The 16,840-nt window shown below is 36.3% G+C and overlaps 1 protein-coding gene across 11 annotated transcripts in view; it reads left to right on the forward strand.

The window, feature by feature from the left end:
* LEPR (leptin receptor) overlaps nucleotides 1–16,840 on the forward strand; it is a 116,491-nt gene that overhangs the window by 76,103 nt on the left and 23,548 nt on the right. For all 11 annotated transcript variants that reach the window (XM_059137532.1, XM_059137529.1, XM_059137530.1 and 8 more), the window contains 8 exons: nucleotides 4,716–5,006; nucleotides 5,165–5,282; nucleotides 7,507–7,706; nucleotides 10,108–10,256; nucleotides 11,284–11,443; nucleotides 11,561–11,643; nucleotides 12,944–13,160; nucleotides 15,822–16,004. In XM_059137532.1, coding sequence (XP_058993515.1) covers nucleotides 4,716–5,006; nucleotides 5,165–5,282; nucleotides 7,507–7,706; nucleotides 10,108–10,256; nucleotides 11,284–11,443; nucleotides 11,561–11,643; nucleotides 12,944–13,160; nucleotides 15,822–16,004 — 1,401 coding nt within the window. The remainder of the gene's footprint in view (nucleotides 1–4,715; nucleotides 5,007–5,164; nucleotides 5,283–7,506; nucleotides 7,707–10,107; nucleotides 10,257–11,283; nucleotides 11,444–11,560; nucleotides 11,644–12,943; nucleotides 13,161–15,821; nucleotides 16,005–16,840) is intronic.

The raw sequence follows: 16,840 nt of genomic DNA on the forward strand, positions 1-16,840 counted from the left end.
TGAGCCTTAGTAAGCACCCAGTGAACAGTAGATGCAATCACAGTTTCCAAATCCACAGTCTCAATATTCAAAACCTCAGCATCTAATGAAGGTGACAGGTTGACATGATACATAGCTAATAGCATGAGCAAGGTTGTCAGAAGAGCTAACAAAGTTCTAGGCAGCAGGAAGGATTGGTTCTACCCAGGAAAGCCAGGGACCTTCTGTGAACAGATTTAGAAGACATGGATTTCTCAGATGATTATTCAGCATCACAATGTGTGTGCTGAGGACTCAGCTTCTGGAATTTTTTGGAGGAAGGTCACCTTTCTACCGTCAATTATTTATTGTTGATAAATAGGTCTTAATCACCAGCAGTGAATTATGTAGAGGGGAATAGATTACAACACCAACTTTTAAAGAATGTCCCATGGAGGTTTTTAAGAGAGTGGGATGGGGTGCAGAGGAGGCAAGTGACCCTGACCCCCACTCTGAGAGGCCTCTGACTTGCTACCTTCACTTACTGTCCAGTGAAATAGTTCTCTTTCACAAGAAGGTGGCTTTCTTCTTTGTGATTTTACTTCTTAATTAGATCTGAAAACCCACCTCCTCCCCAAAGAAGAGGGAAATTCTAAAAGAATCATTGTTATTTTTAAAGTTTGCTAATATTCAAATTGTAGATTATACCTTTCTAGAATAATGATTCTTATCAATTCTGTATTTAGTGGGGTTAAGATGAACATTTTGATCCAGCATAATATAATAGTTATTTGTGTTACATTTCATGTAAGATTTTATTTTGGATTGTTCAGCGTAGGTTTTTAGACCTTTGGATGGACATAGTTTTAGTTCTGTTTAACTTTGTATAAAACTCTTTTAGACTACTAGAAAGTAACCTTTCTTAGGGCACATCAATATCTGTAGGATTAAATTTGCTCAGGTTCCTCAATTTGTTGGACCATGTTTATATGCTTTTATACATAATATAAATCAGATTTTTAAATATACATTATAAAGCACATACATACGTATATATATGTTCTTCCCTATGCAAATATTTAGTGTTTTATGTATGTGACAGTAATAAGGATATGCTTCATTGAAAAGAAACTTTGCCAATTTACTTGCTTGTACAGTGTCTAAATATTGCAATTAACACCTGGCCTTTTACTTATTTGCCTAAGATGTGTCCCTTTAGTGACGTTAGACATTCCAAACAGAAATATCTGTTAGTAAGTGAGAAATAAATCCGTACAGCGAGTAAGTAAATAGTCCCCAAAGGGCAGAATTTGTTGATTTAGCAATGAGTGTAAAGGTAAGCTTACTATTTTAACAGGCTTGGATGGCTTAGATGCCACTGAGTGGTACCAGGTGATTATTAAGGGAAAGACAGAAACTTGCCAAATAGGAAGTAGACCAGGGACACCCAAGAGCGGGGAGAAAAAAGCCTTTACACTTCAGTAGCTCCCAAGCACATTTCTCTGTGATAGGATCGTCTGCAGTAATGGTGTAATGATGGGTACTGAATCACAAATCACAGGTGTACCTAGCTTCATACTTCCCTACTGGATAATAGTAATAATAGCAACAACAATAATAAGACATTTATGGAGTGCTTCTTGTGTTTCAAGCACTGCTCTAAGTGCTTTATATGTACTATCATTTTATCTTTTCGATCCCCTGTGAGACAGGTATTGATAGTCCCCTTTTATAGACAGAGAAATCGAGATTTAGAGAGGTTAAGGAAACTGTAAACGTGGGCCCAATCTAGACTGGCAGTCTAATTCTAGCGTTCATGTTCATACACACTAATACTGTGATTAAGTGCCTAATGTATGTTTATACAAGATTTCTGGTGTCACTAAAAATTGATCCTGGGAACTAATAAGCGATAAGCTTAATTACATAGAGCACTTCCGTAGAACACCTCATTTCCTTCGTGATTCCTGGTAAATGAGGCTTCAGCGTTGCTTGGGTTTTTCAGGTCTCAGGTTTGCTGAGTTTCCTTCACCACAGTTCCCGCATCCCCCAGTGCTTACCGCGCTGGAGGCTTGTTCTTGAACCCTGTGCACCAGCAAAGTCTGTTTCTCCAACCTTGGAGCTTCCTGCTCTTGTGTAAAGGATTTGGATCCTTCTCCCTTAAACCTGGGTATTTGCTATTATTAGATTATCCCATGCTGTTCACTGCTAGGTGCTACAATGGCATCCACCAAACAGAAACATTCTGTAAGACTGAGGCATTAACTTATTTACAGTAAATTAGCACATCTACTTTATCACTTCCAAACACTTTGGATTTTATTGATTTTTTTTTTTTTTTTTTTTCTGAACAGAGGCTGTCTGATGTATTGGTGCCAGGACAAATAGATGTTAATTATCAGTCCCTTTATAGCTACTACTTTTTGTTTGTTGATTTGTTAAAACTACCTACCAAGTGTACAGTTAATGAAGCATTGACATTTTAATCAAGGAATTCTTATAGATTTTTAAAAAATGAATTGGCTAGGTTCTTTCTTTAGCTATTGGGAGGTGTTGGATTCTTTTAGAAGAAAACCCAGGACCTTGCCAGAACTGAAGAAGTCCAAGAATATTGCAATTAAGTTATGCTACATACTAAAAATAAGTTCAGAAGTGCTGACTTCTAGTAATACCTTTCTTAATTGCACTCTTGTCCTGTCAGAGGAAAAACAGATAATTTCTACATTTCATACTCGACAGTACTTGTAATGTATTAGAGAAAATATTTTCCCATTAGATAAAATTAGAAAATCTGCTTTGAAAATTTAAAAATTTATTTTCTGGTCATATAGTAAACATATTTTAATATAACTTTAAGGTGTTTTTTTTTAAACTAAGATGTTTTATAATTTATGTTCATTGAAATAATTCACTAATATTTATCAATAGAATTTCTTTTAATGAAATTCATTAGTATAGATTCTGCAAAAGTATTGGTACTTAGTCACGAGAAGAAAATTATTTTTTTATTTTACAGATTAAATGTTGTGTATCTCACATGAGAATAAAATATATATGTATGTTATTTTGAAAATTAAGTATTTAACATTTACTTCATGTCAATTTCTATATATTCAGTGTACATTTTACAAAATCAGGTATTTAATAACTTGTTTTTATTCTTTTTAAGCTAATATTTTAATATTTAATCATGCCAAAATACTATGTCTTTAACTGTATTTCTCAATTTAGCCTTACTTAGTCATTCAATTTTGAAATGAAGTGCTTTGAGATTTTTATTATCTTCAAAAGATTCAGTTTAACTTTTGAAATCTTATTTGTACTCTTTATAAAAATAAATTACTCTTAGACTTCCGAAGCAGTTCAGTAATGAGATGTGGAGCATATTGAAAATAGATTAATGATCTTTCAGGTCTGTGCTACATACTTGTGTGTGGTAAGTAATGTTCCAATGATGCTTGAGCACCACCCTAGGCTAGGATTATGAATCTGACGGACTGACTTCTGTCAGTGATTTCATGCTACTAAAACTTTTCCTGTTTATGCTTGACTGTAGAAATACCAAGGAAAATGTTTTTTAAGGATTGTAAATATAAGGACAAGGGGAGTTGAGCTAGGTATTACAAAAAAAGAAAAACTTAAATAATAAAAATCAATGAAGTTTTGGGGTGCGTTGGTGGCTCAGTCGGTTAAGTGTCTGCCTTTGGCTCAGGTCAGGATCCCAGGATCCTGGGACTGAGCCCCCATCAGGCTCCTTGCACAGCAGGAGGTCTGCTTTTCCCTCTGCCTGATGCTCCCCTTGCTTGTGCTCTCTCTGTCAAGTAAATAAAAAATCTTAAAAAAAAAAATCAATGAAGTTTTTTGTTTTTGTTTTGGGGTAATCAGGATGATATGTATGAGAACAAATACATTCTTTCAGCAGAGAATGGCCTACCTTAAATTGCACAACTGAAATACAGTTTTTGTAATGCATTGTGGCAGAAATAATTTCTTCCTATGTAAAGAGTCATTTACTTTTATTTTCTTTCTAATTAAAAATATAAATAAACTATGTTTCCAACAATAGGAGACCAAAAAAATAGTATAGAATAGTGTGGAGGCCTTAAAAATAATATTTTAGAAAATATTGGTTCCCTTTGTCTGTAACTACACCATACTGGCATTAAATAACTTGAAATATTACAGATCAGTATTTACAGTTTTTCCTGTTTTGGTGCCTTGACACATCATTGATTTTACATATCCTAACTAGTTTTCTTATTTAAAGTTTACTTTTCTACTTTCCTACTTATTTGAAATTTTCGTATATCGAAATGAATCAGTAGCAACCACCGTTTAGTCTTGGGGTTTTTGCCTTAGGGTGATTTGATTCAAGAACTCGCCCTACATTTCACTGATTTTTAAAGCGGAGTCTGACGGAAAACATGCCGTTGTGGAATTAGATTATATTTCACCTGAATTAATTTTCTGCCTATCAATCAGCAAGTGACAATTATGCACAAAAATTTTTGTAGTAAGTTTCTATGTTTAGAAAATACTGGACATTTTTGAAAGTTCAAGTCATTTGGGAATGAGAGTGCCTGAGATACTATGTAACTGACCATAAACAGGCAGGTACAGTTGCACAGTCTCTTAGTGCACTCATTTATTTTTGGCAGTGTGAAACTGAATGCATTGTGAAGCCTTTCTACATAGCCTCAGTTCCTCACAGGATGTTTTTGGTCTTCATCCCATATCCTCCCCTTCTCTTACTGCAGATGTCCTATACTTTCCGCCTAAAGTTCTGACAAGTGTCGGGTCTAACGTTTCTTTTCACTGCATTTATAAAAGTGAAAACGAGATTGTTTCCTCAAAAAAGATTGTTTGGTGGCTGAATTTGGCGGAGAAAATTCCTCCGAGGCAGTATGCCGTGGTGGGTGACCGCGTTAGCAAAGTCACGTTTGCACATTTGAATGCAACCAAGCCTCGCGGGAAGTTCACCTACGACGCCGTGTACTGCTGCAACCAGCAGGAATGCCACCATCGCTATGCGGAACTCTACGTGATCGGTAAGAATACCGCCCTTCTCTCCGCTTCCTTCCACAAGCAGATGTTTATTACCGACCCTGTGTTAGAGTCCCATTGATAATGTAAGGACATGTTGTTTTCAATAAAAATTGCTTTGGTGTTTTTGCTTTGTATTAATATTTTAATGTGTTTTAAATAGATATCAATATCAATATATCATGTGAAACTGATGGGTACTTAACTAAAATGACTTGCAGATGGTCAGCCAATGCAATCCAATTACTCATGGGAAGTACTTTGCAGTTGAGGTATCACAGGTATGTGTTGTTCTTGCTGTTTTATTGTTCTGTGGATATGGTGAGATAAGACTTCTGGTAGAGATATCATAACAGTTCTCTAGGAGACGTTCTTCCTGAAAGAGGAAGGTAGAATCTACTTGATTAGGAAATTTTTGAGGGATCAAATAAAAAACTCACATTGAGGTAAAAATGTATTTTGTTTTCACCTCAAATTATTTTCTCTGATAATCAATTAATTTTCCATAATTGCATTTTAACTACGGAATGAAATCCAAGAAAACTGGTTTCTGTACATTTTAATTTGACTTAGGGAATTGACTGGAGGAGACTATCAGCGATTATAGAAGTCCAATATTATCTGCTGAAGATTAATATTTTGGAAAAAAATAAGGGGTAGTAACACAAAGATTGTAAGATACAATATGAATACTTTTAGAAGTAGGAAAGATTAAGAAAGAAACACTTAATAAGGAGTGAAGTGTTTATCACTAAAGAGTAATTTGTGCTTGTTTATTTTTATCCTTCCCTGTCTTGAAAAGAATTCAAGGCTTCATCTTCCTTTAGTATCATGTGAAATAATAGCACTTGTTTAGGAGAAGGTAGATACATTTTTATTTTTATAATCTCTCATATTAGTTTTCAGTTATGTGTACTGCTCTCAAACACCCTGTGCCAATTTGTGTTTTGTATTGGGGTCTTCCAGTTTGTTTCACTTGTCCTCATTTATTCTTAATATCTAAATTTTCTACTGAAAAACAAAACCCCCTCCTGAAATATTGCAATCTGAACTCTATACTTAAAGTGACCAGTTTATTGTAATGTAGTATTAGAAAAAGAAATAGGACAATTTCTTGCCATTTCTTACATATGAATAATAGTTGGCTTCATTTTACCTGGTAAGAGTATTTTGAAATCAATAGAATATTTATGGTTGCCGTTTTACTTTTATAATCTGTCTTTATTTTCTTTCCATGGCATTTTTCACATTAAAAAAATGTATTGGTGGCTGACCATCACAAAAGCTCTGTGTCTCTTTTGTCTTGCTAACATTTATGAAGAACAGCAAAAGTCCCTGCATGTACTTGGGCAGGGTTTTTTTAACCTCTCTAAACCTCGATTTCCTTGTCTGTAAACTGGAGAGAATGATAGGACTTACAAGGTTTCCATGAGAATTGATGATATATTCCATTTAATTGTAATTAAGTGATAGAATTTCTCCTAGTAAATATTCAGTAAATGGCTCTTGCTGTCATGATGACAAAGACACTAATGTCTGCATTCCAAGTGGCGTATAGCTGTGCTTTGGTACATGGTCACAGTTCTCCTTACCCGCAGAGGAAGCCTCATGCCTGGTTCTCATCTCTGCCCCCGCACCACGCCAGCACTCATTTATATACACACCCCAATGATTGTAATGTTGGAGGGGGTAAGCAGGAAAAGTCACAAAAAATAGAAAATGAGAAACAGAAAAATAAAGATTTTTCATTTTCTTGTAACCTCCTAGCTCCATTTTTATGGAAATGGTAACTGCTACTTTAACCACTTAAATGATGTATTCAGAGCAAATAGTGGCATCAGGGCTATTTCAAGGGAAAGGACCAGTGCTGTGTAAGTTCTGAGGCAGAGTGTGGATCAGGACACAGTTATAAAAATTACTTTCTTAAATTTCTTCCCTGAGGAAATGTGTTAAATGTGTTACATATTTAATCATATGACTCAGGTATGAATCAAGAATTGGTATTATTATCATTATATTTCTTTGAACTGGATAATATTAGAACATTGTCAATTAGGCTATAATTTACTATCATTTGTATCTTCAATTTATGGTGGAATTTAATCTGTTTCTAAAGCGTAAGAGATTTATCTTCCTTCCCATTTCGGGAGTGTCCCAATACCAATTGTAATCTATACTTCTAAAATGGTATCACTTATGTATAACATTAGCTTGACTTTCAAGGTGTTGTAGGTTTTATCTCTAATTGGATCCTTATCTCCTTCTTAGAGCAATTCCACTTATTTTACTTGCATTTCCACTTATTACCTAATAAAATATTTAGGATGGTTTATTGTTTACTTTTATGGAAAGACATAAAATTGTGATTTAGCTGGGAATTCAAAAATGTCTTTCCAATAAGAACATTTGTTTTAGATGGAACAGAAATCAAATATCTTATTGCTCAAATATTTTATTGCTTTCATCACTGTTGCACATTAACTGACTGTTCTCGTATCTTTTAAGGAGCAGCCTTTACTGTTCTGATGTTCCATCTATTCATCCCATGTCTCAACCCAAAGATTGCCATTTGCAGAGAGATGGTTTTTATGAATGCATATTTCAGCCAATTTTTCTCTTATCCGGCTATACAATGTGGATTAAAATCAATCACTCTTTGGGTTCACTTGACTCTCCACCAACGTGTGTTGTTCCTGATTCCGTGGGTATGTCAAACTCTGTGGTGTGTCTTCATTTTTATGAGCAGATTTGGATAGAGATTGATTCACGGAGACTGCTGTGTTTTACCATTTCCTGATCACACTATATTTAAACAAAATTTTTTTTCATGTTTACAGCGCAATTGGGAAGACAATCAACCTTAGAGAGTCTTGCTATTTTTTATCTTCTTTTAAATTACTTGTAACACAGTATTTTTGCAATAAGAATATTTTCAACATATAATCTGACAAGTTATATTGGTCATTGGGAATAAAATTCAGCAGTAAGAGTATTCTAAATAATGCATTGCTTTGTTTTTCTCCCAATATACTTATGAAAACATTTGGTGTTTTTAATTTAAAAATTTAACTTAGGTATTGTGATGGATTTTGCAATCTAGTAGTCATAACCCAAGAGTTTAATTTGTGAGGCTGCGTAGGATACAGCAGGATTCAAAATAACTAAATTGAAGAAGAGACAAATAGATCAAGCATGATGATATCCATCATGAATTTTAAATACACTTTTAAAAAAAGATATATTGATTTTGAAGTTAAGGGAGTTCTTGACATATATAATATATCCCTCCAATATTAATGTGAAATCTTTGGGAAATGACCCATTTATAATTATACAACAGAGGTAAAGGAATATCTTTTGGTGCTATATTTTGTTTTGGGAATTATGCAAAAAAAAAATTTGATTCATTACATTTTCAAATAGTTAGTACACATATGAAGTAAAACCTATATTTTGTTAAATATAGCATAAAGTCATAATTTTTAGTGTTTTTTTAAAAAGATTATTTATTTATTTATTTGACAGAGAGAGTGAGCACAGGCAGATAGAGAGGCAGGCAGAGGCAGAGGGAGAAGCAGGCTCCCTGCTGAGCAGGGAGCCCAATGTGGGACTCGATCCCAGGAGGCTGGGATCATGACCTGAGCCGAAGGCAGCTGCTTAACCAACTGAGCCACCCAGGCATCCCTAATTTTTAGTTTTTTAAATACCATAGAGTCCCAATTAATTGACTCCCCCTGGGCCCCCCTACCCCATGCTATTTAGTTTAGTTCCATTTAAAGTGATTTTACTGTAAGCAGTACTTCTCTGGTACTAAATATCTTGGGATGGCAAAGAACTCTCCTACCTCTCTCCACCCCACAGACATGCACAGATATAACCTCACATGTACTAAAAGACAAATGTAACATGGATTTAGTTCTATATGCTGTCCAGACAACCCTCAATATTATTCTTTTCAGTACTAAAATAAGGAGTTTAAGTTGGGCTTCTATTAACTACTTAGTCCTAGGAAACAATGTGGAGATTCAATTTTAGGATCCAAATGCTAGCTCCACCTGTTATTAGCTTTGTAAACAAAGCTAAACATGTAAGTGTTCTGTGACTATTTTATCACTTATAAAATGTGGAAAGCTCCTCTTAATGCCCCAGGGTGTGTGTTGTGGATCATTCAAAACTCTTATCCATTAAGCATCCTTTCTGTAAACTAGATATTCATGGAATATATCCATATGACAGCCATATGATTCAGTCAAGGACAATCTTAACATCTCTCAAACGTACGTACTTCCTTTTCTGAGGAGGAATTATCTTTTCAGGAGATGAAATGCATGTCCTCTTACTGGTTGGTAAAGAATGTCTTCTTCATATATGAAGAGTTGAATAAGTATGAGAAACCGTATAGTAGTGAAAAAGTTCAGGGGTTTGGTCATCAACAGTCTAAGGTATTGTTGATGAAGTCTGCAGCTGCAGAGTTCACACTAGTGTCCTGGGCTTTAGGACGTTTAGTTCCAAAATACATTGAGTTTGCATATTGTCTTTTACTTTTTTTTTTTTTTTCAAGAGTCCTTGCCATTCTGATCATCTTTGCCTCTATTTCTGACCTCCAAAAGCCTGTTTTCCTCAGATGATAGAGAACCAGGTCTTTACTCTGTAAGACTATCTCTGACCTTGACCTAGAAATACTTAATAATAGTAGGACAGTGTGAAACTCACACATGTGGAAAAGAATGCAGTGTGTATTTTATTTTTCCTTTTATTAAAGCTCTGCATAGAACAGATATGCTATGGACACTTACGTGTTCAGTATGAGATCTTTTGCATGCTGAACTAATGGCTCAATTTCTAATCAGATCTTATTATTACTTGCAGGTGACATGGTCAATGTATTGATTTTTTTTTCAATCAGACTATTTGCAAACTAGAGATAATCCCTTTCTTACACTCACATAAAATTGTAGGGGAATCAAGTGAGATAATGAATGAGAAAGCTTTGAAAAGGAGATGCTGTTTTATAAATATTGAGTATAAAACTTATCATAATCATGTTTTAAAACTGTTATCACTGTTTAAGTTGCTGTTATAGTATACTGTTTTTAAAATTTCTAGTGAAACCACTGCCTCCATCCAGTGTGAAAGCAGAAATTACTGTAGAAATTGGGTTATTGAAAATATCTTGGGAAAAGCCAGTCTTTCCAGAGAATAATCTTAAGTTCCAGATTCGCTACGGCTTAAATGGAAAAGAAGTACAGTGGAAGGTACATTTTACCTAGAAATGTCTCCAGCTTGCCTCATTAAGTGTTGTTTCTTACAGCTGTTTTAATAAGTGTATTGATTAGGCTTTATTTTATTGGCATAAAAGTACCTCTTCGTGTATTCTATAGCTATTTTTGTTCAGTAGGTTGCTATAGGTCTAACCCTTTTAAGAAATGACATTTCCTGCAAGCCATCATTTCCTAAAATGAGCGTGACAGAACATTGATCTCATAAAATAGTCCTTGAAAATAGATTGCATGGCTGAATCAACGTAGAAAAGCCTACATCACTGTGTGTTCCTGGTATAGAATTGCTCTCTGGTACATACTAATGGTTCAGAGAGGTCCTGCATTAAAAAACATTTGTGATTTTATTTGTGACCTTTATTTCATCCTATGTTTCTCAAACTTATTTTACCAAGGAACCCTTTTTCCTTTAACATCTAATAATAGTCTCTAGTACGTGTATGTTCATTAGGACATATTTTGGAAGAGGCTGCTTTTATCAAACAACCAAAATCACACCCAGAGTGGCGAGTGTGCCTATGATGGCTAGCCATGTCAGTTTTCAGATGGCGGTCTGCAAAGACCCAGAAACATCAGGAACCCTAAATAGGACATTAGATCCTGATGATTTTACCTGAAAGGAATGTGACCGTTTACTAGCTTATTGAGGAGACTGAGTAACAGAGACATGACTATGTAACCACCAGGTTAAAATTACTGAGAGTTTTTTGGATAGGGAATTAGTGGACAAAGATTAGGACCAGAGTGAAGAGTGACCGGGGAGCAAGATTCGAGTAGGCCAGTCCAAATCTTGTTCTGAGGAGGAAACAACAAGATGATTAAGACAATCCTTAACTTGAGGGAGCTCAGGATCCAAGTCTCATGCAAGTATTTCTCAAGCCAGAAAACACGAAGTCAGTTCTCTCTTAATTTTGGAATCATTAAGGTTTTAAAATGCAGTTTGGGGCCCGCCAGCTGTGGAGGGGTTCGTAATGATTCTTCTACCACTTGGCCTTATTTTCAGATGTACGAGGTGTACGAGGCAAAATCAAAGTCGGCCAGTGTCCTGGTGCCAGACCTTTGTGCTGTCTACGCAGTTCAGGTGCGCTGCCGGAGGCTGGACGGGCTGGGCTACTGGAGTAACTGGAGCAGTCCCGCCTACACCGTTGTCATGGATATAAAAGGTTTGTGGAGATTTTGTAAATGCGTCTTAAGAATGCAATGCAGACGCTTTCAAATATGACTCCAGCATGTTCCTCCTGAGAACACGTGTACAACTTGGGCTTCTTGTCGTTCTGCAGTTCCTACCAGAGGACCTGAATTTTGGAGAATCATAAATGAAGACACCACTAAAAAGGAGAGGAATGTTACTTTACTCTGGAAGGTATTCCCTGCTTTTTACATTAGTCTTAAATTTTATTTTCACGCTCATGAAAGGTTGACTTGGTTTCCATTCCAAGATGGGATTGCAGAGAGCTATGCAGGGGGGCCTGGCACTGGGTGAGGGAGTTCATTCTGTTCTCAGCTGAGCATTAATTTGGCGAAGTCACTTAAGACTCTTCAGCCTCAGTTTCCTGATCTGTATAAATGTAAGGCTGGACTGGTGGATGCCTGCTCAGATCTTACTCCCACCTGCCCGGATGGTTCCACACCTTGCAGGGACACATGGGTATGCATTTGTATTTTATTTTCCCATTATTTCTCACTTAGAGGAATCTCAATGACAAAAAAATACATTGAGAAGCACTGTTCCAGTCTATTGTAGAGAGTTGTTATCTATTAAGTTTATAAGGGATTGGTTTATCTTATTTGAAGATTATTTATTCATTTCAGAGAAAGCGTGAACAGGGGGAGGGGGAGAGGTGAGTGTGTGGGGGCAGAGGGAGAAGCAGTCTCCCCACTGAGCAGGGAGCCCCACACGGGGCTGGATCCCAGGACCCCCAATTCATAACCTGAGCCGCCCAGGTGCCCCTGGCTTATCTTATTTGAAACAGGTAGCAGTAATGGGGCAGGTGGAGTATATTGTTAGTACTCTGTAAAGTGAAAGAGTGGAATTGGACTGGACTTTATACTGGAATCATCAGTGATCTGGTGTGATTTTTTTTAAACTATGAGCAGAAATTCTGGGGTGCCATATACATGGTTCTGATAGCCTCTGTTACTTGAATTAGCAACAGATCAGAAGAAACAAATGATTAATCTTATTGGGATTAACATAAATGATAATTAACATCTTTCCAGCTTTTTTGTTGTTGCTTTACAGAACTAGGGGGTTATTATTCCTTGTTTGCTGTTTCGATAAGGAAACTCTTGATTCCCTGCTGGTCCCTCTTTTCTCTAAAAGTACTGTGAAATTTATTGGTAGGAAAGTGTCCTAATTGTATCCATATTTAGTTATATTTGAATGATTTGTTCTCCGAGTCTTAAGGGGAAAAAAAAAAAAAAACCAAAAGGAAGAAAAGAAATTTCCTACATTCCATACCCACCCAGACACCTTCACTGTATGTGGTCAGAGATGGGCCCTATCTCCCCTCACCTCCCTATACCTCAGCCTTGAACTAAATGGGGTTTGCCCTGTTCTGACCTTGCGTCCCAATGGGGAACGTGTAAGAAAAGTTCATGGGCTTGGTTGGTATAAAAAGCACTGGAGCCCTTGAACTAATCAATTTTTGTGTTTACTACAGCCTCTGATGAAGAATGACTCATTGTGCAGTGTGAGAAAATATGTGGTAAAACATCATACTTCCCGCAATGGAACATGGTCAGAAGATGTGGGAAATCACACTAAATTCACTTTCCTGTGGACAGAACAAGCACATTCTGTTACAGTTCTGGCTGTCAACTCAATTGGTGCTTCTTTTGTGAATTTTAATTTAACCTTCTCATGGCTTATGAGCAAAGGTAAGAAAGGGTACACAGTAGTAAACCTGTACCCCTTTTTAGTATTTAATCTTTACATACTCCACCCATTCCAAAGGATCTTCCAAGAAGCCTGCAATACTCTGAACCTGGAGAGCTCTCTTCCTTTATTTCGCCTCTTCCAAAAAATAGCAAAACAGATTGCATCCTGATTATGTAATATGATCCTTGGGTTTTCGTATAATAGAACCATGTTGAAATAGTGTTATGATCAATGAGAATATTCTAGTAAATCTAATACATAAATCTCTTGGATCAATGGAAGTTGTACATAAATCAATCTCTCTCCTTGTCTGTGTGTGTGTGTGTGTGTGTAAAAATAAATACATGTATATGTGTGTTATGTTTATTACACATATGTAACAGTATTATATACTATATGGATGCAAGTAATTGATCGGACTTGCAAATTAACCTGTACTTCATTTCTTATGAGTGATGAACCTTCTTTCCTTAATTTTGATATATTTGATTAATTAGAGATTCAAGAACTATCTTTAATAGGAGTTCCTAATCTGGATTACATATTCAGAGTATAACTTTTTAATGGAAAATTTCAAATCTACCTTACCTCTACTTATCTCTTCCATGAAGTCTTTGCTTATTGCTTTAATTAGATATGTCCTAAATCAAGGTGCTTTCTACCTTTCTTAAGGTTTTTTATGTCTTCCTTGTATTATGATTACTTTTGTACATATGGGGTAAGCTTCTAGTAAGTTCCATAGCATCTGCACAATGTTTTACACTAAAAATATTTTCGTTTTTTTTTTCAAAAATTTTATTTAAAAATATTTTGAACCAGTATGTTCTAGAGATATTTACTGAATGCTGTGCTGTGTTAGGTGTTGGGAATTCCAACGAGAGAGAAACTATAATGGTCTCAGCATTTGGAAACCATTCAGAAACCATGCAGACCATGAGAATGGTCTCAGCAATCACAAGAGTCCAGTAGATAACACAGACATTGATCAAATAATCATCCAAGTTCATGCCTATTTACAAGCTGAAATCAGTGTTCCCAGGAAAGGAATGTAATTTCATAAAAGAAAAGAAAATAGAACCTGACTTGGCACTGAGGGTTAGAGAAGCTTTCTTAAGAAGCAGTATAGGAATTAAATTTTCCCAAAAATATGGGGAAAAAGCATGGGCTCCTGAGACAGGAATAGTCTGATTGAAAGTCCTCATGGCACAGGAGAGGACCTGAGGGAAGAAGACCAGGGTGGCTCTGGTGCAGAAAATCCTGAAAGGCTGGGAGGCTGACTGAGGCTTGGCTCTGTGCCTCACAGACATGCTAGGCGGTTCCTCCTCACATGTGGAAATCCAGTGGAGGCTTTTAAGTGGGGCTCTGTGAGGAGGATGTTAAGTAATCAGACTTGTCCTTTGAAAGCACAACTCTGTCAGTAGGAGAGGAATTTTCAGGGAAGCCGAGGATGATGAATAGGCTTGTGTGGTGTTCCAGTGGAGAGCAACTTTTTTGACTCTATCCCAAAACCCCATTTTGGTTTCTCCTCAATGGCATACGTTTCCACATCTTTCTGCATATATGACTCTGTGGTACAAGAATAATTGTATTAAATCAAAACCACGATGAGATACGACCTCACACCAGTCAGAATGGCTAAAATTAACAAGTCAGGAAATGACAGATGCTGGCGAGGATGCGGAGAAAGGGGAACCCTCCTACACTGTTGGTGGGAATGCAAGCTGGTGCAGCCACTCTGGAAAACAGCATGGAGGTTCCTCAAAATGTTGAAAATAGAATTTCCCTATGACCCAGCAATTGCACTACTGGGTATTTACCCTAAAGATACAAACGTAGTGATCTGAAGGGGCACGTGCACCCGAATGTTTATAGCAGTAATGTCCACAATAGCCAAACTATGGAAAGAACCTAGATGTCCATCAACAGATGAATGGATAAAGAAGATATGGTGTGCATGTGTGTATATATATATATATATATACATATGTGTGTGTATACACACACACACACACACACACACACACACACACACATATACAATGGAATACTATGCAGCCATCAAAAGAAATGAAATCTTGCCATTTGCAATGATGTGAATGGAACTAGAGGGTATTATTATGCTAGTGAAATAAGTCAATCAGAGAAAGACAATTATCATATGATCTCTCTGATATGAGGAATTTGAGAGGCAGGGCAGGGGTTGTGGGGGTTAAGGAGGGAAAAGATGAACTAGGTTGGGATTGGGAGGGAGACAAACCATAAGAGACTCTTAATTTTTTATTGTTATTAACATATGTTATTAGCCTCAGGGGTACAGGTCATAAGAGACTTTTAATCTCAGCAAACAAATTGAGGGTTGCTGGGGGTGGGGGATAGGGATAGTGTAGCTGGGTTATGGACATTGGGGAGGGTATGTGCTATGGTGAGTGCTGTGAAGTGTGTAAACCTGGTGATTCACAGACCTGTACCCCTGAGGCAAATAATACATTATATGTTAAAAAAATGAATAAAATAAAAAAATTGTATTATATTTATCTATATAAATGTGAGCCTTCTCTAATATCTCCCTTTCTCCAATAGGTCATATGGCCCTGAAAGTGTTAGGGGAATTTTTTTATTAGTTTTGAATTTAAAAACAAATTTCCTTCTTTTCCCCTCAGTAAATTCTGTTCAGTCGCTCAGTGCTTATCCTTTAAACAGCAGTTGTGTGCTTCTCTCCTGGACGCTATTACCTAGTGACTACTCTCTGATGTATTTTGTTACTGAGTGGAAAATTCTTAATGAAGACAGTGAAGTTAAATGGCTTAGGATCCCTCCATCAGTTAAAAAGTATTATATCCACGGTAAGTTTGGTGTGCTTTAATAAGTTTTTCTTACAGATTAGCATGAGAGTGATTATTAATTTAAATAAGATAGCCAGTTAATGAAAACTTCAAAAAAATGTAAATGATACTACCATCTTACCACATATAATCCTATCATTTTATCACAAACATTCAGTTCTGTTTCATTTGATCCTTTCTAAATATTTTACAGTCATAATCATGTCACCTATTGCTTTTCTTCTGGTTTGTTCCTTTGATATATCACAAGCACATTTCTGTTTTCTCCCCAGTCCTTTTAACCATGATTTTTAGTGATCATATAGCATTTTATTCCCAAGTCTACTTAAACCATTTATTTATTTGAGAACACTTTTTGTTGCTTCCAGCTTTGCATTTTTTTTTCCCTAGGACTGTTTTTTAATGGCCTTTGATATCTGCCACCAAATTGTTTTCCCTAATCTGTGTACCAACATATAATGCTACTAGCAGTGAGTGGGAATGCCAGGCTGAAGGTCTACAAATGTAGGACTAAGTGATGTAGGCAGTATAAACTCCCAAAGTAGACCAGTTTCCCCAGGATGTGATTAAAGTACAAAGTAATCGTGTACAGTACAATATCTCCAAGTCTGAGTAAGGTTTTAGTAGGGAAGCTAACAATTGCCATGACCCTATTATTATACAATATCACTCCAGAGACTTGTACTTCTGTTTCATTCCAAAGACCCTAGAATTTAGCATCAGGGCAAATAGAAATGATTGATAGAGAACTAATTCAGTTCATTACCATTATTGTCCAGATGGTTATTCTCTGTGCTTTTCTTAAAACCATGTAAATATATAATCTAGGCCTCAAC

Source organism: Mustela lutreola, chromosome 10 (genome assembly GCF_030435805.1).
Source record: "Mustela lutreola isolate mMusLut2 chromosome 10, mMusLut2.pri, whole genome shotgun sequence".
Taxonomy (NCBI): domain Eukaryota; kingdom Metazoa; phylum Chordata; class Mammalia; order Carnivora; family Mustelidae; genus Mustela; species Mustela lutreola.